The sequence below is a fragment of the Lipotes vexillifer genome, unplaced genomic scaffold (genome assembly GCF_000442215.2).
Source record: "Lipotes vexillifer unplaced genomic scaffold, Lipotes_vexillifer_v1.1 scaffold213, whole genome shotgun sequence".
NCBI lineage: Eukaryota > Metazoa > Chordata > Mammalia > Artiodactyla > Lipotidae > Lipotes > Lipotes vexillifer.
This window is the reverse complement of record NW_006780610.1, coordinates 3,643,751-3,671,453: the sequence shown is the minus strand read 5'-3', so window position 1 is coordinate 3,671,453 and position 27,703 is coordinate 3,643,751. Positions and strand designations below refer to the sequence as shown.

Here is a 27,703-nt window from a genome sequence, read left to right as displayed (position 1 = left end):
TTTTTTTTTTTTTTTTTGCTGTACACGGGCCTCTCACTGTGGTGGCCTCTCCTGCTGCAGAGCACAGGCTCCAGACGTGCAGGCTGAGCAGCCATGGCTCACGGGCCCAGCCGCTCCGCGGCATGTGGGATCCTCCTGGACCGGGGCACGAACCCGTGTCCCCTGCGTCGGCAGGCGGACTCTCAACCACTGCGCCACCAGGGAAGCCCCCTCCTTACTATTTTATATTTTATTTATGGATGGTTCATCCACAGGGCTTTGAAAAATGTTCACGCAGACAACAAAACACTCAGACACAAAAAGCTTATTCCAGGAGAATGAGCAAAGATAGGGTAGGGTGTTCCCCAAACCAGCAACCAGGAACCTGGGAACAGAGGCCTTACCTGGCAGGAGGAACCCTCGGCTGGGGTTGGCGCTCAGCCACTGCTTGCAGTAAGACTCTTCGTCAGGCTTGTTGATGAATTCAAACCGACACGGCACTTGTCCATTCCGAACGGTAAAGGACTCTATCTGCAGCTGCATGTACTTCACATTCTGAAAACAGAACTGGGAACAAGACCAGGACCAGTCAGACCAGTGCCCTCTCCTTGGCAACCTGCCTAGCCACCCCAAATGGGCAATTCTTGCCCTTTCTGGAAAGAAAACAAAGGACCATCTCTTTCAAATCATGTTCCTGCTTTTAAGTATTTACCTGGGAGGTCATAGCTACCATGAAAGACCAGTTGTCTGTGTTTAACTCAGAAATCCTAAATTCAAAAAACTCATGTTGTTTTATAAATAATTTCCTAACAGAATCCAAGTTTAAATCTTCTATACGCAAAGACCATATCCAAAACACCCTTCACACATTCCACTCCCAAAATCAAGCTCCTCCTTCCAAGTAGCTGGACATCTAGGGCATTAAAAATACCCTCACCGTAAGTCCTCATTTAACTGACTTTTTGGTACAGTGAATTCTGAACGATCTATGCTATGGCACGTCTATGAAACATCTTTAGCCCTAACTTGACTTCTCCCAACGCCCATTACTTTTCCATACTGCCTTCCTTCCCATCAACTCATACGTACCCAAAATTTTGGACTCAATTTAATCTCAAAGCAAAGCATCAGTAGGAAGACAAACCCAGTGCAAGAATACACACTAGCTATACTAAGATCAAATGAAACACATTTTGGATCCTCTGTGCCTTATTTAACTCATGGATGGCCCACGTATGGGTAAAACATATGAGCCACAGAAGGTTACAGGCTTCTGGTTAAGAAGATCAGGAGGTGAACCAACAACCCCTCTCTTGTCAGCTGGCATCATCAGCCTCACTTTATTTAGAAGCAGCCGATCAAGACTACAGTCCAGTAGTCTGACAGGTGCCTCTTGGAATTCTGAGCCCCAGCAGGTGAGATTTACATTCTGTGAAGAGAAGAGCCTGATGCCTTAGCACGTCCTTCCTACCTCTCGCTTGGAGAGGGACACAGAAGGAATGCTGTCATTTTCCATCTTATCCAGGGAGCGAACAATCTCCTCCAGAGTCTTCCGATAAAGCTCTTCATTTACAACCCTCACCTGGAAGGGAAACAGCAGAGACTGAGTGCTTTGGCTTCTGCCCATGTCCTCTTTTTCAGTTTAGAGGACATTCATGGCCTTGGGAAATACAGCAGTTGATAGCAACCCGAAAGTGAATACTAAATAGATTTAATTTAACGAACAAAGAACCCAATTAACAATAGATGTAGAAGGGTGCCCCAGAGGCAAAGCTTCTGGTAAAATCAACTGCTTCCTGATTAGCAGAAAACAGATGCGGGAGTTAAAGCTTGGTTGGCAGTTCTGCTGGGTCTTATGCCCAGGGCAGAAAGACACCCAGTGCCTGGCTCTGCTATGCTTGCTGCTGCCGACAGGTCTGCAGTGAGGAGCTTCTCCAGGGCTTTGATTTAAAGCAGCATTTCTCAGGCTTTTTTAAACGTGTACTCCATCAGCCAAGAAGATTTTGTCAGGCCTTCCCTTCCTTATTTTGAATTACAATTTTTGTCATTTTCCAGTAATAAAACCTTACCTATAACATTCATTAGGCTTTTTGCAAACCACCCCCACCCTTGTAGATTCTGATGTGCCTCTACCCGCATCCTTGAGAATTGGTAATATAAAGAAACACAGAAGTCACTGAAGAAGAGATACAAATGGAGAATACATAAATAAAAAGATGTTTACTGTAAATCAACTATACTTTGATAAAAAAAAAAATAGATTACAAAACAGAAAAAAAAAGATGTTCAACTTCACTAGTAATTAGGGAAGTGTAATCTAAAATAATGGAGTATCTTTCTCTTTTGGCTCACTGGGTTGGCAGAAATTTAAAAGATTGATAAAACCCAGTATTAGCCAGGCTGTGGGAGCACTAGCTCATCCAGAGTTGGTAGAAGTGTAAAATGGTAAGGGCTGTCGGGAGGATAATTTAGCAGACTCAAATAAATTTGGAATACATTTTTCTTTGAACCACTAATTTCACCTCTAGGAATTTCATTCTACAGAAATATTCACAATGGTACACAAAGATATATGTGAAGGGTGATCACTATAGCAATGAATACAATAGCAACATTTTGGAAACAACTTAAACGATCAATATATATTGGGGTTGGCCAAAAAGTTCCTTCGGGTTTTTCCATAATATCTTACGGAAAAACCCGAAGGAACTTTTTGGCCAATCCCAATATATTACGGTTCATCCATACTATGAAATATTTTGCAGCCCTTAAAAATAATGAGGAGGGAGCTCTCCCTTTACTGACATGGAAAGACCTCTTAAAACATAGCCAGTGGGGAAAAAAGATGTTCTCAGAACAATATGCATGATATATCTCTTTTACAGAAAGGGAAAAACTTCCTCTATGCCATATATAGAATACTGACACACATTTGCATAGAAAAAGATCTGAAAAGATACAGTCCAAAGAGCAAAGGGGAACCTCCACGTATGTAGAAACATATAGTAGAAGTCTACAAAACAACTATGAATTAAATTTAAACAGCTTCCTCACACTCAAGGTAGGAGGAGGAGACCAGAAAGACAAAAGTGGTCTCAGCTGTGGGAACCAATTCCCTAGAGGAGGATGACCAGAGGCACCAGCTGCCCACCTACCCCGATGTCAAACACTGAGCTGACGGGCTTGTGGTCGCTGGTCTTCAGGGCCATGTGGCTCTGGTAGCTCAGCTGAGTGATGTTCTTCCCTTTCCAGAGGACCCGGTCACACCAGGCAGGAGCACGACACTTGTCGCTGAAACGCAAAGTCCACACTGGGAGCCCTCCCAGGCACAGCAGTGCCCTCACCTGGTGAGCTCCCTGGCTCAGCTAGGGGTGACGGGGCAGTCTTCCAGTCCATGCAGCCAGAGATCTGAGAGGGCAGGGGCGATTTGGGCCCACTGAGGGGTAATGTGTATCCTGCGGGTATCACCCCAAACAACTGCAAAAGCTCAGAGCCAAAACACCGTTCAGAATGATTCTCTGCACTCTACTGTCCTATGGAGATCAGGCAAGAGTCACAGCCATCTGAGGGTGAAGGACTCTGTGGTCCTCAAAAGATGGTGGTTAAAACAGGTTGTGAATTCCTACTGCCTGGGTTCAAATCCTGCTTCTACGCTTGTCTGCCTGGGAGGCTCTTGAATTTTGGGGGTTTCAGTTCCCCGATCTATAAAATGAGGATAGTAAATCATACCTACTTCAATGGGGTGCAAGTAAAGTGTATTGAACAGTGCGTGGCATCCCACAGGCACTAATAAAAATATGAACTACTAGGTAAAGGCCAAGTACAAGCTCGGTTTGCTGCAACCATCACCCTAAGCATAGCTGGAAGGTAAACGAGTCTCAAGAATTCTTATGAAGCAAAGGCTAAGGCAGTCAACAAGATGACATGCAGGAAGGCAGGCTGCTTAATGAACAGATACTAAGAGAATGTTTGACCTGAGTACAAAACATGGGGAAGAAGTGACAGGAAACCTATCTTTTTCTTTAGGTCAATGAGGGCAAGTGCTTCCATAACTTTCTGAGTTTCAATCTGCTCAGCCCCCTGAAGCAACCTCTGACCTACCTGGTATCCCAATCGTCAGAGCCAGTGTCATACTTGTAGGTGGGCTGGAACGTGAGCTCACCCTCACTGAAGCCTTCGAAGACAGCCTTTGCAGCGACCTGAGCTCTCAGCTACACGAAAGTACGGATGGAAAAAAAACAACTCAGGATAACTGCTATTTGATGCATTTTCCCCTCTAACCTGCCTTCCTACGTGATAAAAGTGCATTCCCAGGACTTTGATAACACTAAAAAAAAAAAAATCTCAGGATAAAAAGGTCAAACCTTGGGCTTCCCTGATGGCGCAGTGGTTAAGAACCCGCCTGCCAATGCAGGGGACACGGGTTCGAGCCCTGGTCTGGGAAGATCCCACATGCCGCGGAGACAACTAAGCCCGTGCACCACAACTACTGAAGCCCGAGCGCCTAGAGCCCGTGTTCCGCAACAAGAGAAGCCACCGCAATGAGAAGCCCGTGCGCAGCAACGAAGACCCAATGCAGCAAAAAATAAATATAAGTAAAATAAATTTAAAGAAAAAAAAAAAGTCAAACCTTGAATTAGCAGAGGAAAGGAAATCAATCTGGAATCCAATCTGGAATCCAAACTCTAACCCCAAAGGAAAGGCCCATGAGAAAGCTATTCTGCAAGATCTTGAGTTAATTAACTCCTAGGAAGAGGAGCATGCTAACCATCCCTCCACCTGTTATACAGTTTTTAAGGCTCTTTTATAAAAGTGTACCCACATCCGAGGGGCCTGAGTACCACCTTACTGAGATGTCCCTAGGAGGATTAGGTACCAAAGGACATAGAGAGTTTTCTCTTCCAGGTATCAACTGTGCTTCATCTGTGTAGCACAGTTGTTCCAATTATACAGAGGGATAGAACTGCATAGAACAAGGTCTGGAAAGAAACAATCCAAAAAGCAAAGGGGAACTTCCATGTATGTAGAAATATATAGCAGAGGTATACCCAAACCATTATGAATTAAGTTTAAATTTAAATAATTTTTAAAGGAGTTTGTCAAATCAGTTATATGAACTGGGGGAAGCTCTACACTTTGGTTTCCCCATCTGTAAAATTTGGATTTATAATAGAATCTGCCTCACAGGATTGTCGCAGAGATAAGTTGTCAGCTTAGAACACTTCCTGACATGTTACGACAGTAACTAGCACCCTTGTCACTGCAGTGATTCTAAGAGTTCCTTCTCAGCAAGACAGAAACCATAGGTGTTCCTGCCTCCTCCCTGGAGCACCGAGCTCGGCACTGTGTGGACTGGTGAAGAGCTGTCAGCTCCAACTTTGAGACAGAGTCAGCTATCCAGGGGACAGCAGCTGACAAACCCCAAAACGTGAATTCCTAAAAAAAACTATTACGAAAAAAACAACAGGAAACTTAAAAAATTTAGGTATTAGTGCAAGATGATTCTTAAATGGGTAAATATAGACCGTAAAACCGTCTAGAAAGCAGAGAAACACACAGACTAGGTACCATTACTTAAGGAAAGACCAGAAAAGAAGGCAAGAGGAGGGACTTCCCTGGTGGTGCCGTGGTTAAGAATCTGCCTGCCGATGCAGGGGACACGGGTTTGAGCCCTGGTCCGGGAAGATCCCACATGCCGTGGAGCAACTAAGCCCGTGAGCCACAACTACTGAGCCTGCGCTCTAGAGCCCACAAGCCACAACTACTGAAGCCCGTGTGCCACAACTACTGAAGCCCATGCACCTAGAGCCCATGCTCCGCAACAAGAGAAGCCACCATGATGAGAAGCCCACACACTGCAACGAAGAGTAACCCCCGCTCGCCACAACTAGAGAGGGCCTGCACACAGCAACCAAGACCCAATGCAGCCATAAATAAATTAATTAATTAAAAAAAAAAAAAAAAGGCAAGAGGAGATGGTATTGAACTACCAGGGAAATGAGAATGCCGCAGTCCAGGAAACAGAGGCAAGAAATAGATAGTTACAGAACAGACTGGGTTAAGGCTGAAATGGGAATTAAAGAGAATAGTTTACTAAGGAAAAGAGTGGGAGAGCAAAATGGATCAATAAAGGGATTATTCCATAAAGAAAGACATAACAGGGCTTCCCTGGTGGCGCAGTGGTTGAGAGTCCGCCTGCCGATGCAGGGGACGCGGGTTCGTGCCCCGGTCCAGGAAGATCCCACATGCCACGGAGCGGCTGGGCCCGTGAGCCATGGCCGCTGAGCCTGCGTGTCCGGAGCCTGTGCTTCGCGACGGGAGAGGCCACAGCAGTGAGAGGCCCGCGTACCGCAAAAAAAAGAAAAAAGAAAGACATAACAGACTCGAGATTTTCTTTTTCCCCCTTCAACTGATCTGCACTGGGGAAAAATAAAGGAAACAGAAAGATTTAGACTAATGACAATACAAAGAAGATTGAAAGGGAGATACAGGCTAAAAAGAAAAAGGGCTGTAACATTCTGAACAACTCTGACCACTTGAACAGTTTCGAAATCTGTTGACAGCAGTAGCCTGAAGAAGGTCAGAGAGAAACAGATTTCTCTTGTCCTGGGAAATGGCCAGTGCTCTGAGAAAGGAACGCTAACCCGAACAATGGTGGAGGAGAGCACGATACAGAACTGCTTCCTGTCGGAAGTGAAGACAGCCGTTCCGGAAGAGTGGTCACGCACACTGGACAGACCTGGTGAGGGGCCGGCGGAGCGGGAGGCCCATCCAAACCATCAGTAAATCATCTTAAAAATATCAAGTATCTTCATTATGAGATGCTTGGTTCCCTTTGGGCCCCACCTTGAAAGACTGAATGAGTGGGCACCACGCCTGCGAGAGAAAGAGAGCAGCTCTTGCCCCAGGGGAGATAAGCCTCAAGGGAACAGCCAGGTGGCAGACAACTGTGGGAGAGGGGAATGCAGATAGATGGAAGGAAGGAAGGAAGGAAGGATGGGACACCAGTTCCTCAGGGAAACCTCCCAAGATGAGCAAGAAGAGGCTGGAGTTGGGCAGCCAGGCTTTTCTGTGCCCTCCTGTGGAGGGACGGCTGCCTGAAGAGGGCCCAGGTGGCCATCGGTACCTGGTCATTCGCATACAGGGTTTGAAAGGCCTTCTCTTCGATGAGCTTTTTCACTTTTTCCACATCCAGCTCTTCTATTCTGTAGTTGAGGTCCCCCAGCCACAAGATCACACTGCGAGGACAGAGCACAAAGGTCACAGGGTTTAGGAAGGACTTCACCGGCTGGAGCCGGTGTGCTCCTGACAGAAGGCCCCCGAGGCTCAGCCTCTGGGGAGCTGGGAGGGGAAGGGACTCGGCTACTCAGGGTCTCTTCCTCACACCATCCCATTTAACACCATGTCTAGCGTGCTGCTTACTCAATTATCTTGGTCCAAGTTCACTGTAAACAGTCTTGAGTTCTCCTTGACTATTCTATTCTTGTACGGCTGGAAAGATAGTCTAATAAGATCTAAAAGCAAGACAATAATTTACCTCTCTCCCAAGAAGAGGCAAAAAAGGTCAAGTAGTGGGAGTCCTGTCAATCACTCAGGGACCCCAGACCAGATGATGCCATGATGCCGCCTCATGCCACCACCCACCCTCCAGTCCACAAAACACACTCGCAGCCTTTGTTTCTGGAGCTGAGTTCCTCTGAAACAAAGCTCAACCCTTCCAGTGGAGTCTGGCTTTAACCACCACCGTATCATTGGTTGGCTCTTTCTGCAGTGTGACAGGTATTTTATCACACCTGCTGCTTTGGGAAAATGATGGCTGGATGCTCCCAGGTGACATCGCACGTCCCATGAAGACCAATACCGCTTTATTTGAAGCCAAGAACCAGGTCATGAGAGAAACCACGCAGCAGCATACACACACCAAAATGCATGCATCCACAAGCTAAAAGCAGACAAACTGACATGCAAGCTGCAACCTCACAAACCAGGATGCTTCAGGGTCAGCGGAACAGGAGACACAGTCCCTGCTGGGTTCCCTGGAGAAGGGAAGCCATCCTGGCAGCTTTCCAGAACACCAATCAAGACAGGTCTACCACCACAGCAGGTGGACGAGAGGCTGGGCTCTGTGTACTCCCTGGCAGACACCACAGCCCCAGTGGCTTCCTCCTTGTCAGAAAAGAAGGGGCACATGCTCCAAGTGTTACTGTAAAGTCTGAAATTCCAGTATGCCTTGAATTTAGACAGAGAGCAAGTATTGGAGATAAAGGAAATACAGAGAACAGACAAAAATCAGTGCCAGATGCTCCAAGCAGCTGCAACCACGGCTCTGTAAAGCTGAATCAAGAGGCAAAAAAGACTAAGTGAAGACAGAGAAATGCAGCCCAATTCTCAATTACACATGCTTCTGGAGAGAACAGGCAGACAGAATCCTGAAACATACTGCTAAACCTGAGCTTGAGATGCTCACTCTGGGGTGGCTTTCCTCATGACACCGCATCCAGGCGGACCCATGTTAAAAATAAATCTTACACATTTTCCAGGAACAGATGGTGTCTGGGAAAGATTCTAGAGGTCTGCCAGATGGCAGGTTAGGAAACGAAACATTTCCAAGAGAGGTAATCCCTGTGTAACTGAGAGTTGGCTGGAGCTCCCACTCGGGCAGTGGGAAGCCTCCCCCGGCCCCCTGCCTAATGAAACAGAGAGCCCGCAACTTGGCCGGTGGGGCCCGGTGCACCTTGTCGGGGTGGAAGGCCAGACTCACTCGTGCTTGCTGATGGTGAGAGGGGGGAGGCTTGGGTCAACCTGATGAAACTGCATTCGAGAACAAATGTCTTTGTAGTCTTGGTTCCTCCTCTCATACTCCTCCGTGTGGGCTGCCAGGTGGGAATTGACAACGCAGATGCTGGTGTTGTGAAACTGGAACCGGATTGCCACACCTCCTTTGTTACCCTGTGAAAGGAGTCCAAAAAAAGACCAGTAGTCGTTTAAACCCAAGAGGTTGCAAAATGTTTTCTCTTAATTAGTCTGCATCATAATCCTGGGAGGTAAGTAAAGCAGTGTTACAGTCCACATTTTACAGGTAGGAAAACACATCCAAGAAGGGAAAACGACTAGCTGGCCAGTGGCAAAGGTGAGTCCACTTTTCAGTAAATCACAGGCAAACCACATGCTCTCCCTTCCCCATGGGAAGCTAAGCTCTCGCAGTAGAACCTAAAAGCAGGATTTAACAGATTCTAGAAGAAGAGAAAATTGCAAACCTATTATTAGCATTCTTTCTTTCTTTTTTCTTTCTAAGCATTCTTTCTTTTCCTTGGTGACCCAGCATAGTTTCTGCAACAAATGGGAGTTTCTGCAACAAATGCATTAAATGGGAGGACCCACTGGAGGCTCTGGTGTGAAGTGAACACGAGGATTGGGCTAGTTGGGCAAATCAGCCAGCAAGTCACTAAAATACAATTTCTGAATGGTCTGCTCCATCTAGCCCTGCTCGATCACGAGGGTACAGTTCATCTCATAACACCAGCACCCTCAAACTGGGACGTGTGCAGTCACAGTATCATGAGAAGTGGGGTCCAAATCTTAGGGACCAAGGCCCTCCATGTGCCAGACATACCAACCAGGAACTCACCATCCTCCCCATGATTCCCGTCCCCACTGTCTCGGCTTCCACTTCTGAGATGTACGCTGCATGCTCTTGTTTGACAAATAACAGCAGCATAATCCCAACCAGTCGGATGAGCCTTACCTGGAAGAGAGACAAGCATTCAAGTCATGGCATTAACTAGGAGTCAAAAGGAAAAGTAGTCCGGAAGCTGGCTGAGAGTATTACTGTATCTCCTCCTCCACGCCAGGACACAGGGTAATCACCCGAGTGACTCCATGATAACCTCAACAGCCTACAAGTGCCAAGACCTGCCTCTTTCACACCCAGAGACGCCTCTTCCAGAGGGCCTGGAACTGAAAATCTCAGGATCATTAGGGCTGGCTTTAGATGAAAGTTGCAGAAGAAGTGAAAAGTTATCTTAGCATTTCCCTGCATAGCAACAAAAAATTAGAAGGTCCCCAACTCCTCTCTTACCTTTGCATATTTGGCATCTGGATGAAGACCCTCTGATACAGCTTTAAACCACTCTTCCTCCTTTGGGGTATCATGGAAGAAAAAGGCTTCTTTACTCAAATCAAGTTCCTGGAACCTATTAGGAGAAGCAACCAGTCAGAGAGTAGGGGAGGGTAACGTGTGAGATGGCGCATTCTCACGTTGGTTTGGGTGTGTAAGGCCTAGCTTTCTAGCTAAACTGCAGGACCCTCAAGAGGGAAGAAGAATAAACAGCGACAAGGGACTAAGTTCCTCAGTCAAGGAACTTACCAGGCGCTTTCACAAGCAGCAGCCCATTTCTTCTTCATAATGCACCTGAAGTAGTTAGAAGAGTCCCCATTTTATATCCGAGATCACTAGCTCGCCCAAGCACCAAGTGGCAAATGGGTTCAAACCTAGGTCTACGTAAATTCCAAATTCTAGGCCCTTTCCACTCCTGTACAGGCTTCTTTGCTGTCCCCTCCCCACCAACAGTACCCAGTACAGTGGTGACAAGATAGTAGGTGGGGAAAAAAAAAAAGAATGATGGATGGGGCCTTTTTTTTCTTTTAAGCTAACCTTCCTTCCCTGGCAAAAGATATTTTTGCTTTGTGACCAACAAAGTGTTGAATGTCTAAGTAATTAAATTCAGTTCCAGGTGTACCGATCTTAACAGAGGGCTGCACTCAAAATTAAATATTAGCATTCAAATGCCAAGCACGTCACTTGAATAGTGCCAGAAATTTGTTTACTGTGAGGAAGCACACTAACGGGAACAGCTGTTATTAAGCATATGCTCATTTTTCAATCCCTTCACCTGCTGTGAATTCTCAGTTATAGATCCATGCCCCCATCCCTTCAACCACAGCTACACGTTCTGGAAAATGCAGAGGCAACTAGAAGAGAAGCACTCACCCCACACAGTATACATCTGGGGCCTGGATACCATGGCTGAGCCAGGGCTGGAGGCACTCCTTAGGGGACTGTCCATTCACATTGTATGTTCCCACAAAAAACCTGTTGCCAAAGACAATCAATCAGTCACTTGGGAGGACTATGGACATGACGGGGAAAGCACTGGATGCTGATTCTGCTCGGTTTCAGTCTCTCTGGACTGGAATTTGAAGCCTTAAGAAATGTCACACCTATCCTAGACCAGTGCAAGTGGCACCAAGGGGTGACGTGCAGTCTGCCGTGATATTTGTTGCTTTTGTGATAACTTCAAACAGTAGAGGCCCACTCCGAACATTCCTACTTAGCTTTAACAGTCATTAGAGAGCCATAATCCACAAAATGACTGTTTACTATGTGTACCAGTGAAATGAAAAAAAAGAAAAGTACCCTGGTAACTACCTTCCGAAAGAAAGCAACACCAGTGTTCAGACAATTCACTGTTTATATTCCTAGAAGCAACGTTACTTTGTGTTATAGTCCCAATGCAATGACTTAAAAAGATCTGGCAGTCATAAAAAGGAACAAAATTGGGTCATTTGTAGAGACATGGATGGATCTAGAGACCGTCATACAGAGTGAAGTAAGTCAGAAAGAGAAAAACAAATATCGTATATTAACGCATATATGTGGAACCTAGAAGAATAGTACAGATGAACCGGTTTGCAGGGCAGAAATAGAGACACAGACGTAGAGAACAAACGTATGGACACCAAGCGGGGAAACTGGGGGTGGTGGGATGAATTGGGAGAGTGGGATTGACATATATACAGTAATATGTATAAAATAGATAACCAATAAGAACCTGCTGTATAAGAAAATGTAAAGTAAAATTCAAAAATTCAAAACTAACTAAATAAATAATAAAAAGATCTGGCAGAATCCTGCACCCTTTATTCATATAACTTTCGCTCACCTTGCCTAAAAAGATTACCAAACACTAACTTCCTCTGACTAATTTCAATTCAAATGACTTTCTTCAAAGGCCCCAAATGGGGCTTCCCTGGTGGCGCAGTGGTTGAGAGTCCGCCTGCCGATGCAGGGTACACAGGTTCATGTCCCGGTCCGGGAAGATCCCACATGCCACGGAGCGGCTGGGCCCGTGATGGCCGCTGAGCCTGCGTGTCTGAAGCCTGTGCTCCGCAACGGGAGAGGCCACAACAGTGAGAGGTCCGCGTACCGAAAGAAAAAAAAAAGGGCCCCAAGTGACCAAGGGATACACAGAGGGATAAGCAAAAATCAGGATCTCTCTCCTTCTTCTGCACACGTGTATCTCTTTAAATATTTCTGCAACCATTTGCAAGTTGTGTCACTCCCACTACACCACATCTCCCACAGTGCCTGGCCAGAAAAGGCACAGAATAAATGCCTGCTAAGGAAGAGTGAAAGGAATCACTCATTTAGAAAATGATGGGAGGGACTTCCCTCGTGGCACAGTGGTTAAGAATCCGCCTGCCAATGCAGAGGACACAGGTTCAATCCCTGGTCTGGGGAGATCCCACATGCCGTGGAGCAACTAAGCCTGTGAGCCACAACTATCGAGCCTGCGCACGCTGCAGCTACTGAGCCCACGTGCCGCGACTACCGAAGCCCATGTGGCTAGAGCCCGTGCTCCACAACAAGAGAAGCCACCACAATGAGAAGCATGCGCACCACAACGAAGAGTAGCCCCCGCTCACCGCAACTAGAGAAAGCCTGCACACAGCAATGAAGACCCAACGCAGCTAAAAAAAGAAAAAGCAAAAAGAAAATGATGGGAGGGACTCTGTACAGGATTTGCTTTCAAATGCAGGGTATGGGGGAATTGCTTAAATTTCAGAGAGGTGAGTGATCATTTTGCTGTGGAAACAGTCTAAGACCCAGTGAGCTACCTGAAGTTCTGGATATAGGTATAATCCTCTTCTTTCTGCATCAGATGTGATTTCACGATTGTATCTCGCAGTCCAAACTTCTGCATGGATAAAATATGAGCCTTGTCTGATACTGTGATAGTGGAGGAGCGAACCATGTCAGTTATTTCAGATTTGGACTTATTCTGTCTAGAAAAACAAAAAAAAATATTTTTATTAAAAAAAGTTTATCATATTTTGATGAGTCCTCCTTGACAAAGTACATGAATATAAAGCTAGAAGTTTCCACAGATCAGCATCTGAATTTCAGAAGACTTATTAAAAGGCTAAAGTAAAACTTACTTGCTAAAACAACACTATTTCTATGTAGAACAAAGTAAACTTATATGTTGTTGATTGTACAGTACATTGGTCCAGAGATAATAGGTTTGTAGAATCTCAGACCAGAGGAGACCTGGAAGATAATCTAATCTGATCCCTTCATTTTTCAAATGAGAAAAATGAGACCCAGCATCGTCAATGATTCATGCGGCTGGGTGGCAGCAGAGTGTGAATCAGAACTCGGTTTAAACAGTGCTCTTTCTGGACCCTGGGCCTCACGTAACAAGACCATAGAACTACCTAGATCTTTTGACTTGATAATTCCCCTGAATCTCTATTCCACAGGAATACCTGAAATAAAAAGAAAGGCAATGAAAATTTATATTTTATTATTATTTGTGTAGTTTTCATAGTCATACTAAAAATTATTCAAATGCCAACGTTTAAAGTTAAGCAAAATTTGGCATATGTACATAACAGAATCCTAATAAATGCTCAGAAAACTTTTGTTGAAGATTACTTAATGAATTAAGATACATAAAACACTTGAAACAATTTCTGACATTGAATAAATGCCACTAAAGTGCTTAATTTTAGATTGTCATGTACATACTAATTAAAACTATGTAAAATGCATCTATGTATATCAGGAAGGCTCAAAAGTGAATTGAGAATGATAGATTTAGCTACGTTTAAAGTCCAGGGATTGTTCATTACTGTTTAAGTGTGTAATTTAAATATTGACACAAATAAGTTTTTATCTTGACCAGATGATTCCAGCTATAACCAGTAGGGGGCACTGGAGCACACACTAAATATAACATCAGAAAAAAGAAAGGAGTAAATAAAAACGGGGAAAAAGAAGTATCTTCAGAGTCAGGAAACTCCTAAAAGAATGGGAAGGAGAGGGCTTCCCTGGTGGCGCAGTGGTTGAGAGTCCGCCTGCCAGTGCAGGGGACACGGGTTTGTGCTCCAGTCTGGGAAGATCCCACGTGCCGCGAGTGGCTGGGCCCATGAGCCACGGCCGCTGAGCCTGCGTGTCCGGAGCCTGCGCTCCGCAACGGGAGAGGCCACAGCAGTGAGAGGCCTGCGTACCGAGAAAAAAAAAAAAAAGAATGGGAGGGAGAAATCAAATGTTTCTAATCTACATTTCTGTGGTAGGGTTAGACTGCCAGTTTCAAATCCTAGATCTGCCACTTGCTAGCTCTGGATCTTGGGTGAGTTATATAACATCTCCTCTTCACCTGTTTCCTTAGCTGTGAAACAGAGAAAATAATGGTATCTACTTCTTAGGTTAAAGGAAGATAATCCATGTAAGTGTATGATGCCTGGCACACATAGTAAATGCTCAATAAAAGCCTAACATTTCCTAGGCCAGCGACTGGGGGACAATGGACATCATGCACAGCAATGGCCTCAGTTCTACAGTCGGGAAAACATCAGCCCTAAGAGGCACAAGTGAAGGGAGAGCTGCATTACCTTGGGAGCAAGTTTTCTGGTTTATCCTGACCCCAGGAGCTTTGGTCCACAAGCAGACCCTTCCCATCTGGTCTCGACTCATCAAAGGAAGAACCACCTAAGAGGAGGAGGAAGGAATTAAAACATACTTACATATGCTTTACCATACAGACCACAGCTTCTCAAACTGTAGTCTCGGAATGACTGGTGGTTTACGTATTGCTTGAAACCATAGGAAAGGCCTAGGCTGGTGTCTGGATGAAGCTTCCAGAGAGCAGGATAGAGAGGGGAAAAAAAAGTATTTCATCCAGATGTCTTTACTACTGAAAACGTAACTGTCCCAGCTAGTTTGACCCCATTTTCTTGGAGATGGAGTGCATTATAGAAGGAACAAAGCTAAGAAATCTGCAGACCTAAGTTCTATCACCAGCTCTGCTATTTATTAACCTTTTGACTTTGTGCAAACCATCTAGCCTCTCCTGATCTCAGTAACTTGACCTGTCCTGCCTTCCTCTCAGGCTTATCGTAGGGACTGAATAGTTGACACGAGTAAGCACTTTGAAAGCCATGCAACATATTATAAAATATAACGTAGTGATGTTATTACCATTTACTGAAAGTGAGACTTAAATTCCGAGGAGGAAAAAGGCAAGGGTGAGAGAAGTAAAATTGGGAAGGCCCTAAGTGCTTGCCATTGTCAACATAGCGCCTTGAAAACCAAGGAGCCCAAGGACCTGCAACAAAGAAATATTTGGGGAAAGTTGTTAAATCAAGACAAACTGGAAAAGGAAAATCAATCTGCCAATTTACTGTTTCTTAAAAGCCAGATCCCTTGTCAACAGTGAACAGCATGAAGAGGCCACAGAAAGATGCTGCTTCGATCCACAAGGTACAAGGAGCACTAGGGGCATGAAACATCACTAAGGAATTCTGCTCTGAAGACTATTACTAAACATGGATTTGTCAACCATGCATTCACAAGAACGAGAAAAAAACAAACAAAACACTGGAGTTGAAAAAGAAAACACAATCATTTGAAACATGAAAATAGTTACGTTTCAATGCCTCCAATCAATCAACAAGGGCTTTCAATTTTGCTTCCTAAATTGCCTCTCAAATCAATCAATATACTCCTATCTCCAATATCACTATACTAGCCTAGGGTTACCAACAATTCCCTGGAACTAGTTGAGGGAGACCTCAACTAGTCTCCCTGCTTCCTCTTTCACCCCACCCTCTCTAATCCAATCTCTACACTGTGGCCAGAGGATTTTTTGAAAAAATGACGACATGGCTTAAAACCTTTTAAAAGCTCCCCATTGGCTAAATCCAAGCCCCTTAGTACAGGTGCCAAGCCTCTTTCCAGTCTGGATCCTGCCCACCTATCCAGACACATCACTCACCACAGCCCCCTACCTCCTTGAATGCCATACTCCAAGTATACTAAAGTTACTGCAGTTATACAAAGATCCCATCAGAAACCGACTTCCTTCTTCCTCACTCTGCTTTCCATGGCTAACTCCTACCCATCCTGTGGCCAGGAGTCAGCAAACTTTTTCTATAAAGGGCCAGAGGGTAAATGTCCTAAGCTTTGCAGGCCACATAGTCTCTGCAACTATTCAACTCTGCCATTATAGTGTAAAAGCAGCTATAAGCATCAGTATGCCAATAAAACTGTATGGTCACAGATGTTTACATATATAATTTCCATGTCACGAAATGTTATTCTAATTCTTTTCAAACATTTTAAAATGTAGAAACTATTCTTAGCTCATGGGCTGTACCAAAGCAGGCAGCAGGCTGGATCTGGCCCAGGGGAATGCAGTTAGCCAACCCCTGGTATAGGTATATCTTAGAGGCCATTTCTTCTAAGAAGCCTTCTCTGATTCCTCCCAAACTGGTCAGATGCCCTGACACAGATGTTCCTATAGCTCCATGTACTTCTCCCACAATAGGCTTGATTGCTGTGTGTTGTAACTGTCTCCCCAGTTAGCCAGTAAGCCTACTGAGGACAAGACTATGCCTTAGTACTAAACCATTTGATATTAAATCGTATATACATTTATCGGTTTATTGCATGCTATTCCTGCTAAAGTGTAAGCCCCATGAGGTGGGGACTTTGTCATCTTTATGCTATTTCCCAGGGACCTGGAGCAGCACAGGTGCATAGCAGGTACTCACAGAGTCAAATGCAAGTATCAGGAAACATAAGTTGAAGACTAGCTCTACTATCATCTTCCTGTGTAACAAGTTACTTCCTTTCTTCGGGTCTTACTTTCTTCATCTATAAAGTAGGTACTTAAAAAATATCTCATAGGGCTTTACAACGTGCAAAGGCAAACTTAGGAATGATGCTTAGGTGTTGTTTCTGCATGTCAGTGCTTTCTGAGGACTCCGTCAGGCCATCTCCTGGGGACAAGTGGTCTGTCCCGTGGACTGGGCTTCCATCCAGGAGTGGGCAGTGTACTGACTGGAAAACCACCTTGCTGACCTGCGTCTCGTTGATACCCCAACCCCGTATCTTTCTCTGGACTCCGTCCAGCAAGAACTAGAACATCTTCCTTCATGACTTCATGTAAGGAAATGTTAAGGCATGGTTGGGGGGATTTCCAGCCACAGGGTAGTCTTCTCGGAATCTCTTCCCTCCTGAATCTGGTACGGAAGCTGGCTGTCAGCAGCTCTTTACCAAGTTTACCATCGCACAGCCCCACGGTCCCCTCTCCGGCCACAGCTTCCTGCCCTTCCTCCTCTTCTGCTTCCCTACTCCCACGCTGCCCTTTTTCCAACCTCAGACCTGCAGTCCCTTGTCAATCGAAGAGGTGACATGAGGGATTTTTCTTCCTTTCTTCCCATGTTCGGTCATTACGTCCTACAAATCGTCTCTCCTAAATATTTTTATACCTGAACTTCTCTCCTATCCCTACTGCCATGCCTTAGTTTGGGCCCTTAATATTTCTGGAGAGCACACTCAGTGATTTCCCTGCCGCCATTCTCACCCCCTCCAGTGCATACTGACAACCTCTAGAAGAAAACACAAATCAGAGCAGGTCTTTCCTGTGTGTAAAATCCCTTAATAACTTCTAACACATTTGTAGTAAAACCCAAACCGCTAAGTATTACATACAAGGACCTTTATAATCAGCCCCAGACTACCTCTCCAGGCCCATCTTCCACCCCCCACTCAAACCACTCCTCTCTCGCCCTCAATCCAGTCACATCAAAACCATTTATTTTGGGCTTCCCTGGTGGCGCAGTGGTTGAGAGTCCGCCTGCCGATGCAGGGGATGCGGGTTCGTGCCCCGATCCGGGGGGATCCCACATGCCGCGGAGCGGCTGGGCCCGTGAGCCGTGGCTGCTGAGCCTGCGCGTCCGGAGCCTGTGCTCCGCAATGGGAGAGGCCGCGACAGTGAGAGGCCCATGAACCACAAAAAAAAAAAAAAAAAAAAAAAACCTTTTTTTTTTTTAAGGGAATTCCCTGGCAGTCCAGTGGTTAGGACTCTGGTTAGGCGCTTTCACTTTCGCTGCCAAGGGCACGGGTTTCGATCCCTGGTTGGGGAACTAAGATCCCACAAGCCGCGCAGCGACCGGGGCGGGGGGGCAACCATTTATCTTTTTAAATGTTGCCTCTTCACCACCACCCCCGCCCCGATGCTGGGCATAGTCTAACCACCCTCAAACCCACCTGCATGTATCGAACTTCAAACTCACCCTTCAAGACTCAGCTCAGGAGTCATCTCCTTCGAAAAGCCCTCTCTGGCCCTCTCCTTCTACTCTTACATACCCAGTGCTTACTTCTATCAAGGCATTTATCATAACTGTAACTATGCTTATTTAATTTTATTTGGCTGAGCTGCACAGCATGTGGGATCTTAGTTCCCCAACCAGGGATCAGACCCAGCCCCGGCAGTGAGAGCACCGAGTCCTAACCACTGGACCGCCAGGGAATTCCCTGTAACCGTGTTTAACTCTTTTTATCAATCTTTCCTCTTTAGCTAGACCACAGGCTTCTGGGAGCAGGGGCTAATGTTCTTCTTCTGTGGCCCCTGGCTTACGGCAACATGAAATATAGGAGGCAGTCAGTAAACACACACTGAGCAAACAACCTCAGGGCAGTAGTTAATCTCACAGTCATTTCTGGGTGCTTTCTGATGACCACCTTTCACACCTACAATTGAAACCATTTCTGAGTAAGAGTCTACCTAATAGGTCAACACAACTGCAGCTTGATCTGGATGCACAGAAGTAGAAAGTGTTCCATTTCTCTTGTGAATTCTGTACATTGCACCGCACATATTACAGAACCCAAACCCCTCTCACATGCCTGGCTAAATAGGTAACACTGACCCTGGAGGCTCCTTCCTTCGCCCAGGCAGCAATATAACCTAATACAGACCCACAATCCCTTATCTGAAACCCTTGAAGCCAAGTGTATTTTGGAATTCAAAATTTGGAACATTTTAGAAAGATAATACATAACCTGTACCGTGTTATACAGCACCCCAGCAGTCAGAGGCAACATCCAGAAACCAATAACGTTAGTAGTTCCTCAGCGCAACTTATGAGTAGTAACACTTAGTGGGATAAATAAAGCTTATAGTCTCCTGTCAGTTCAAGCAAATCTTACTGCCAAATTGAGCTTGGGCCAAATTTACAAAAAAAATTTATTTTCCACCTTCAGAGCTTTTAGGACTTCAGAAATGCTGATAGGAATTAAAGGTGGTAGTTAAGAGTGTGGCCTATATGCATCAGAAAGGATTGAAATATATGTCTATGTACATATATATCACATGTTTATAAATATATAAATTTAGACAAATACATATACAGGTGGGAAAGTCTGGAAAGTATACACTGAACGTCAACAGCAGTCATTTCTCGGTGATAGGATTGCTTTTTCTTTTTGCTTATAGGTACTTTCAAAGTTAGCTAAAATAAGATGTATTTATATATATGTATATATAAATGTACTATAATTATATAAAGATATATATGTGTTATATATATGATATATATATATAAAGATATATATATGTAAAAGATATATATATATTATAAAGATATATATATATATATATATATATAGATATATATATATATATATCAATATATACAGGCTTTGGAGTCAGACTTTGATTCCATTTCTGGCCCTACTTACTAGCTGTATGACCCCGAAAAAGTTATCTCACTTCTCTAAGCTTCTGCTTCCTGAACTGAACAAAGATAACAGTATCCACCTCCTATGGCTGCTGTCTTCTTTTCTATGGTTAATCGAGGCCACCCCTCACCACATGGCCAAAAGGTCCTCTAGAAGCCAAACCAGACCTGTTGAAGGCCCAGATCTACAAAACAAAGACAGGAGGCATGACCTCCATTTCAATGTTTTATAGCCAGGCCTGCCACTGACTTGGGGTCTGGGCTTTTCCAAAAACATGACATCACACAAGGAGAAAAAGCAAATTCAAACCAAAATCCAAGTACTCTATTTCTTTTGAGAATTGCCCAAGAGGCAGCAACATTATTTCTTAATTCAATGGCTCCTTCTGTCTCCTCCTCCTGCTCTGCTTCCCCGCGGCAGGTCCCCCAGTTATTTACAGGCACTCCCCAAGATCCAGACCAGTGCTCCCCGATCGATGATGGAAACGTTCTACAACTGCACTGCCCAAAACAGTAGCCACTAGCTACACTTGAACAGTTAAAACGTGGCAAGAGTGAATGAGAAACTGAATTTTTTATTTACCTAGAGTAAATTTAAATAGCCACATGTGGCTAGAGGCTACAATACCGGCCAGTGCAGCTCTAGATCTTGTTCTTCTCTTCTCCAAGAACCATCAGCCATCACAGCCAGTTCTAAACAGAGCTATCCAGCTGTGCCTGAGCTCAGGCCCTGCACTGTCCACTGGGTACTTCTACATGATGCTCTGTGCACAGGTGGGTCCCAGGTAAAGCTGTGCTTTGACTTCTGGGCCTGCCCCTGAGCTCCCCCTGCTGTCACCAGCACCATCATCACCCTGTCGGCCCGGTTTGCCATCCTGCTCTTCGCTCACCCCTCTCCTTAGGCCCCCAGAGCCAGTAAGCCAACCATCTCTTCGTTCTCACAGCTGCCTTCCTCCAGGCCATCCTCTCGCCTCACCTGTTACCTCAAGAGCCTCCCAACCAAGAGATCTTCCTGCTTCTCCCTACCCGATTTACCAATTTTGTCTTTGGACTTTGCCAGATTAGACACTGATTTCATCTCTCCCTGCTCTAACACTTTCAGTATCACACCACTACTTGCAGGTGAAGGTCCAAACTGGTTGGACTGACACAAGAGGCCCTTTGCAAACTGGTCCTGCTCTCTCTCACCATCCACCACCCAAAGACAGCCGATTCTAAACAGACAGGTTCCCCATGCATGCCACCCTCACTCTGACTTTCTGGCACCTCTGCTTCGAAGTCCAGCCTCAATTCCTCCACCCTCCATTACCAAGCCCTCCTCAACCACACTAAAGCTCAGCAGTCATTTCTCCGAATTCTGAACGCCTTCCTGTCTATATGACTTGTCTGGAACTTTAAGGGAAATTAGAGTGTTTTTGGAAAAGCCCTGTGGCTTTGGAATAAAATGACCTAGATATTTCACTGACTCCATCCATAACCTCATAGGAAACCTCAAGCAAATTACTTAATTTGTTTCATTTGTAAAATGAGGATAACACCACTGAACTTACATAGAAGCCGAAGGATAAACAAATGAAATTTTGAGTTACGCGGGCCTCTCACTGTTGTGGCCTCTCCCGTTGCGGAGCGCAGGCTCTGGACGTACAGGCTCAGAGGCCATGGCTCACGGGCCCAGCCGCTCCACGGCATGTGGGATCTTCCCGGACTGGGGCACGAACCCGTGTCCCCTGCATCGGCAGGCGGACTCTCAACCACTGCGCCACCAGGGAAGCCCAAATGAAATTCTTAATGGGTCAAGAGCCATGCACAATGCCTGGTACGCAGGAACGGTTAGTTCTCTTCCCTCTGCTCTACTTCTCACCCCCACTGCTTTGATAATAATGACTGCCATTTATCAAGTCCCCTCGAATAGCCAGGCTTGTGCTAAGTGCTTCACGTGTTATTTCTGATTACTGGCCTCCTTTTACAAATAAAGCTATTGAGGCCCAGAGCAGGTAGCACACATGCCCAAGGACACAGAGCCAGGCCAGTAAATGGTGCAGCTGATATTAAAAGCCAGATCTGCTAGACTCCACAGCCTCCCCTTTTGCCAACATGAGCACAACATCTTCAATAAAACTATAAACTCTTAGGGGTAAGTACTATATGGAGAGAAGGATTAAGTCCATTCAGATAATAAAGCCAAAGTACCACCATGGTCTCCACGGGTTGTGTAAGTGTGTGGCTGCCACTACTAGGTGAAGATCATGCCCTGCCCTTCCTGAGCATCTGCTAGACGGGTCTCGGAGGCGGTGTCCCTGCTTATCTCCTCAGTCACTGGCCTTGGCGTCCCATTTCCAGCACACTAGAAGAACTTGCAACACCATGTCTGTTCATATTTTCTATTTCTTCCTGGTTCAGTCTTGGCAGGTTGTGCATTTCTAAGAATTTGTCCATTTCTTCCAGGTTGTCCATTTTATTGGCACAGAGTTGCTTGTAGTGATCTCTCATGATCTTTTGTATTTCTGCAGTGTCAGTTGTTACTTCTCCTTTTTCATTTCTAATTCTGTTGATTTGAGTCTTCTCCATTTTTTTCTTGATGAGTCTGGCTAATGGTTTATCAATTTTGTTTATCTTCTCAAAGAACCAGCTTTTAGCTTTATTGATCTTTGCTATCATTTCCTTCATTTCTTTTTCATTTATTTCTGATCTGATTTTTATGATTTCTTTCCTTCTGCTAACTTTGGGGGTTTTTTGTTCTTCTTTCTCTAATTGCTTTAGGTGCAAGGTTAGGCTGTTTATTCGAGATGTTTCCTGTTTCTTAAGGTAGGATTGTATTGCTATAAACTTCCCTCTTAGAACTGCTTTTGCTGCATCCCATAGGTTTTGGGTTGTCGTGTCTCCATTGTCATTTGTTTCTAGGTATTTTTTGATTTCCTCTTTGATTTCAGACCAATCACAAGCACTGAAATTGAAACTGTGGTTAAAAATCTTCCAACAAAAGCCCAGGACCAGATGGCTTCAGAGGCGAATTCTATCAAACATTTAGAGAAGAGCTAACACCTATCCTTCTCAAACTCTTCCAAAATATAGCAGAGAGAGGATCACTCCAACTCATTCTACAAGGCCACCATCACCCTGATACCAAAACCAGACAAGGATGTCACAAAGAAAGAAAACTACAGACCAATATCACTGATGAACATAGATGCAAAAATCCTCAACAAAGACCTAAACGTAAGGCCAGAAACTATCAAACTCTTAGAGGAAAACATAGGCAGAACACTCTGTGACATATTCTTCAATATATGCAAATCTATCAATGTGATACACCATATTAACAAATTGAAGGAGAAAAACCATATGATCATCTCAATAGATGCAGAGGAAGCTCTGGACAAAATTCAACACCCATTTATGATAAAAACCTTGCAGAAAGTAGGCACAGAGGGAACTTTCCTCAACATAATAAAGGCCATATATGACAAACCCACAGCCAACATCATCCTCAATGGTGAAAAACTGAAAGCATTTCCACTAAGATCAGGAACAAGACAAGGTTGCCCACTCTCACCACTCTTATTCAACATAGTTTTGGAATTTTAAGCCACAGCAATCAGAGAACAAAAGGAAATAAAAGGAATCCAAATCAGAAAAGAAGAAGTAAAACTGTCACTGTTTGCAGATGACATGATACTATACAAAGAGAATCCTAAAGATGCTACCAGAAAACTACTAGAGCTAATCAATGAATTTGGTAAAGTAGCAGGATACAAAATTAATGCACAGAAATCTCTGGCATTCCTATATACTAATGATGAAAAATCTGAAAGTGAAATCAAGAAAACACTCCCATTTACCATTGCAACAAAAAGAATAAAATATCTAGGAATAAACCTACCTAAGGAGACAAAAGACCTGTATGCAGAAAATTATAAGACACTGATGAAAGAAATTAAAGATGATACAAACAGATGGAGAGATATACCATGTTCTTGGATTGGAAGAATCAACATTGTGAAAATGACTCTACTACCCAAAGCAATCTATAGATTCAATGCAATCCCTATCAAACTACCACTGGCATTTTTCACAGAACTAGAACAAAAAATTTCACAATTTGTATGGAAACACAAAAGACCCCGAATAGCCAAAGCAATCTTGAGAACAAAAAATGGAGCTGGAGGAATCAGGCTGCCTGACTTCAGACTATACTACAAAGCTACAGTAATCAAGACAGTATGGTACTGGCACAAAAACAGAAAGATAGATCAATGGAATAGGATAGAAAGCCCAGAGATAAACCCATGCACATATGGTCACCTTATCTTTGATAAAGGTGGCAGGAATATACAGTGGAGAAAGGACAGCCTCTTCAATAAGTGGTGCTGGGAAAACTGGACAGGTACATGTAAAAGTATGAGATTAGATCACTCCCTAACACCATACACAAAAATAAGCTCAAAATGGATTAAAGACCTAAATGTAAGGCCAGAAACTATCAAACTCTTAGAGGAAAACATAGGCAGAACACTCTATGACATAAATCACAGCAAGATCCTTCTTGACCCATCTCCTAGAGTAATGGAGATAAAAACAAAAATAAACAAATGGGACCTAATGAAACTTCAAAGCTTTTGCACAGCAAAGGAAACCATAAACAAGACCAAAAGACAGCCCTCAGAATGGGAGAAAATATTTGCAAATGAATCAACTGACAAAGGATTAATCTCTAAAATTTACAGGCAGCTCATGCAGCTCAATAACAAAAAAACAAACAACCCAATCCAAAAATGGGCAGAAGACCTAAATAGACATTTCTCCAAAGAAGATATACAGACTGCCAACAAACACATGAAAGAATGCTCAACATCATTAATCATTAGAGAAATGCAAATCAAAACTACAATGAGATATCATCTCACACCAGTCAGAATGGCCATCATCAAAAAATCTAGAAACAATAAATGCTGGAGAGGGTGTGGAGAAAAGGGAACACTCTTGCACTGCTGGTGGGAATGTGAATTCATACAGCCACTATGGAGAACAGTATGGAGGTTCCTTAAAAAACTAAAAATAGAACTACCATACGACCCAGCAATCCCAGTACTGGGCATATACCCTGAGAAAACCATAATTCAAAAAGAGTCATGTACCAAAATGTTCATTGCAGCTCTATTTACAATAGGCCGGAGATGGAAACAACCTAAGTGTCCATCATCGGATGAATGGATAAAGATGTGGCACATATATACAATGGAATATTACTCAGCCATAAAAAGAAACGAAATTGAGCTATTTGTAATGAGGTGGATAGACCTAGAGTCTGTCATACAGAGTGAAGTAAGTCAGAAAGAGAAAGACAAATACTGTATGCTAACACATATATATGAAATTTAAGGAAAAAAAAATGTCATGAAGAACCTAGGGGTAAGACAGGAATAAAGACACAGACCTACTAGAGAATGGACTTGAGGATATGGGGAGCAGGAAGGGTAAGCTGTGACAAAGCGAGAAAGAGGCATGGACATACATACACTATCAAACGTAAAATAGATAGCTAGTGGGAAGCAGCCACATAGCACAGGGAGATCAGCTAGGTGCTTTGTGACCACCTGGAGGGGTGGGATAGGGAGGGTGAGAGGGAGGGAGATGCAAAAGGGAAGAGATATGGGGACATATGTATATGTATAACTGATTCACTTTGTTATGAAGCAGAAACTAACACACCATTGTAAAGCAATTATACTCCAATAAAGATGTAAAGGAAAAAAAAAACCATGTGAGCAAATTAGCCGGCAGTTCAAATGAGCAGGATTAATGCTTCTCAATGCTGTGTACACACCACCAGGGGGCCGTCCCATGGCATCTCCAAGACAGGGCAACACATACCAGTTAGAGATTCATTCACTTTACAAGGAGATAAACAGATCCCGATTCAGCTACCCAGAATCCAAGTCAGGCTGCGTTAATGATAACAATGATAGTAATATTACCATGAATATTAATAGCAAGTACTTAAGGCTTACTGCATGCCGGGCATGGTTTTAACCTCTGTACGTATATTTAATCTTCACCACTCCTCCATGAGTTATGTGGCATTATTATCACCACTTTACAGACTGAGATAAACACAGAGAGGTTAAGTAACCTGCCCAAGAACACACAGCTAATAAATGGTACAGCCAGGATTCAAACCCAGGGAATCTGGGTGAAGAGTATGTGCTCTTAATCAAAAACTATATTAACTATCAGAAAAATGTGGGGTTCAGAAAGCATTTCTGGCAGAGGAAATAATTTCAGCACAAAGAGACAGCATTATGATGTGCTCAGAAATAATTAACAAAAAGTAGTATAAATAAGTAGAAATGAAAAGTTTTGTTTGAGGAGCATCAGGGGATACAAAAGAAGAGTGCTGGGGTTAGGGCTCAAGCATCAGATTCAAACAGACGACCTGAGTTCTATTCTGTCACTGACCTGGTGAGTGATCACAAGCATGTCACCTACTCTCACCAAGCCTCAGTCTCTCCATCTGAAAAATGGACATCCTCTTACAGAACTTTTGTGCTCAGGGTGAGGCCCACAGACCCACAGTAAGTGCTTAATAAATGTTAACTGCTAATGATAATAGTCAAAACAGTAATCAATTTTTATTTAAAAATACAATTTTATTTTTTTAATTTATTAGAAATAGATTTTTATTATATGTAAGGCCAAACTGTGAGACTTTGAATGCCACGTGGAGTTTGGATTTGACTCCAAAGGAGAGCTAAGTACACAGCATACACAGGGCAGGGATCTCTTGAGAGAAGCCAATAGCATGGGGCACCCAGCATTAAAAAGAATGGAAAGAGGGCTTCCCTGGTGGCACAGTGGTTGAGAATCTGCCTGCCAATGCAGGGGACACGGGTTCGATCCCTGGTCCGGGAAGATCCCCCATGCCGCGGAGCAACTAAGCCCGTGCGCCACAACTGCTGAGCCTGCGCTCTGGAGCCTGTGAGCCACAACTGCTGAGCCTGCGTGCCTAGAGCCCATGCTCCACAACAAGAGAAGCCACCGCAGTGAGAAGCCCCCGCTCGCCGCAACTGGAGAAAGCCCACGCGCAGCAACAAAAACCCAACGCAGCCAAAAATAAATAAATTTATTAAAAAAAGAAGAAAAAAAAAGAATGGAAAGAGCCAATGATTCCTGTTTCAGCCTGGCTACCACCCCAAATAGTCCTGTTACTTTCATAAAACTCAAATAACCAGGGGCTTCCCTGGTGGAGCAGTGGTTAAGAATCCGCCTGCCAATGCAGGGGACACAGGTTCAAGCCCTGGTCCAGGAAGATCCCACATGCTGCGAAGCAACTAAGCCTGTGAGCCACAACTACTGAGCCTGTGATCTAGAGCCCGTGAGCCACAACTACGGAGCCCATGCGCCACAACTACTGAAGCCCGTGCACCTAAAGCCCGTGTTTCGCAAAAGAGAAGCCACCACAATGAGAAGCCCGCACACCGAAACAAAGAGTAGCCCCCGCTCACCGCAACTAAAAAAGAAAGCCCACGTGCAGCAGCAAAGTCCCAACACAGCCATAAATAAATAAATAAATAAATAAATTTTAAAAATCAAATATCCACGCTTCTTAGTCCCTTTTTTCCTTTCCTCCTTCCCTCCCTCCCTTTTCTTTCTCTCTTCCTCACTTTCTTTTCATTTTTTTTTTAACATTTTAAACATTTCCCATAATCTCATGGCTTTAAAAAAAAGTACCACAGGGCTTCCCTGGTGGCGCAGTGGTTGAGAGTCCGCCTGCCGATTCAGGGAACACGGGTTTGTGCCCCGGTCCGGGAAGATCCCACATGCCGTGGAGCGGCTGGGCCCCGTGAGCCATGGCCGCTGAGCCTGCGCGTCCGGAGCCTGTGCTCCGCAACGGGAGAGGCCACAACAGTGAGAGGCC

At 44.4% G+C, this 27,703-nt stretch overlaps 1 protein-coding gene across 1 annotated transcript in view; it reads right to left on the bottom strand.

Moving 5' to 3' along the window:
• The window catches only part of INPP5B (inositol polyphosphate-5-phosphatase B), a 52,460-nt gene that overhangs the window by 7,475 nt on the left and 17,282 nt on the right, over positions 1–27,703 (bottom strand). Inside the window, 11 exon segments of the mRNA XM_007453860.1 lie at positions 384–546; positions 1,451–1,561; positions 3,135–3,270; positions 4,081–4,190; positions 7,106–7,217; positions 8,741–8,928; positions 9,608–9,724; positions 10,058–10,172; positions 10,970–11,071; positions 12,877–13,044; positions 14,656–14,752. Coding sequence (XP_007453922.1) covers positions 384–546; positions 1,451–1,561; positions 3,135–3,270; positions 4,081–4,190; positions 7,106–7,217; positions 8,741–8,928; positions 9,608–9,724; positions 10,058–10,172; positions 10,970–11,071; positions 12,877–13,044; positions 14,656–14,752 — 1,419 coding nt within the window.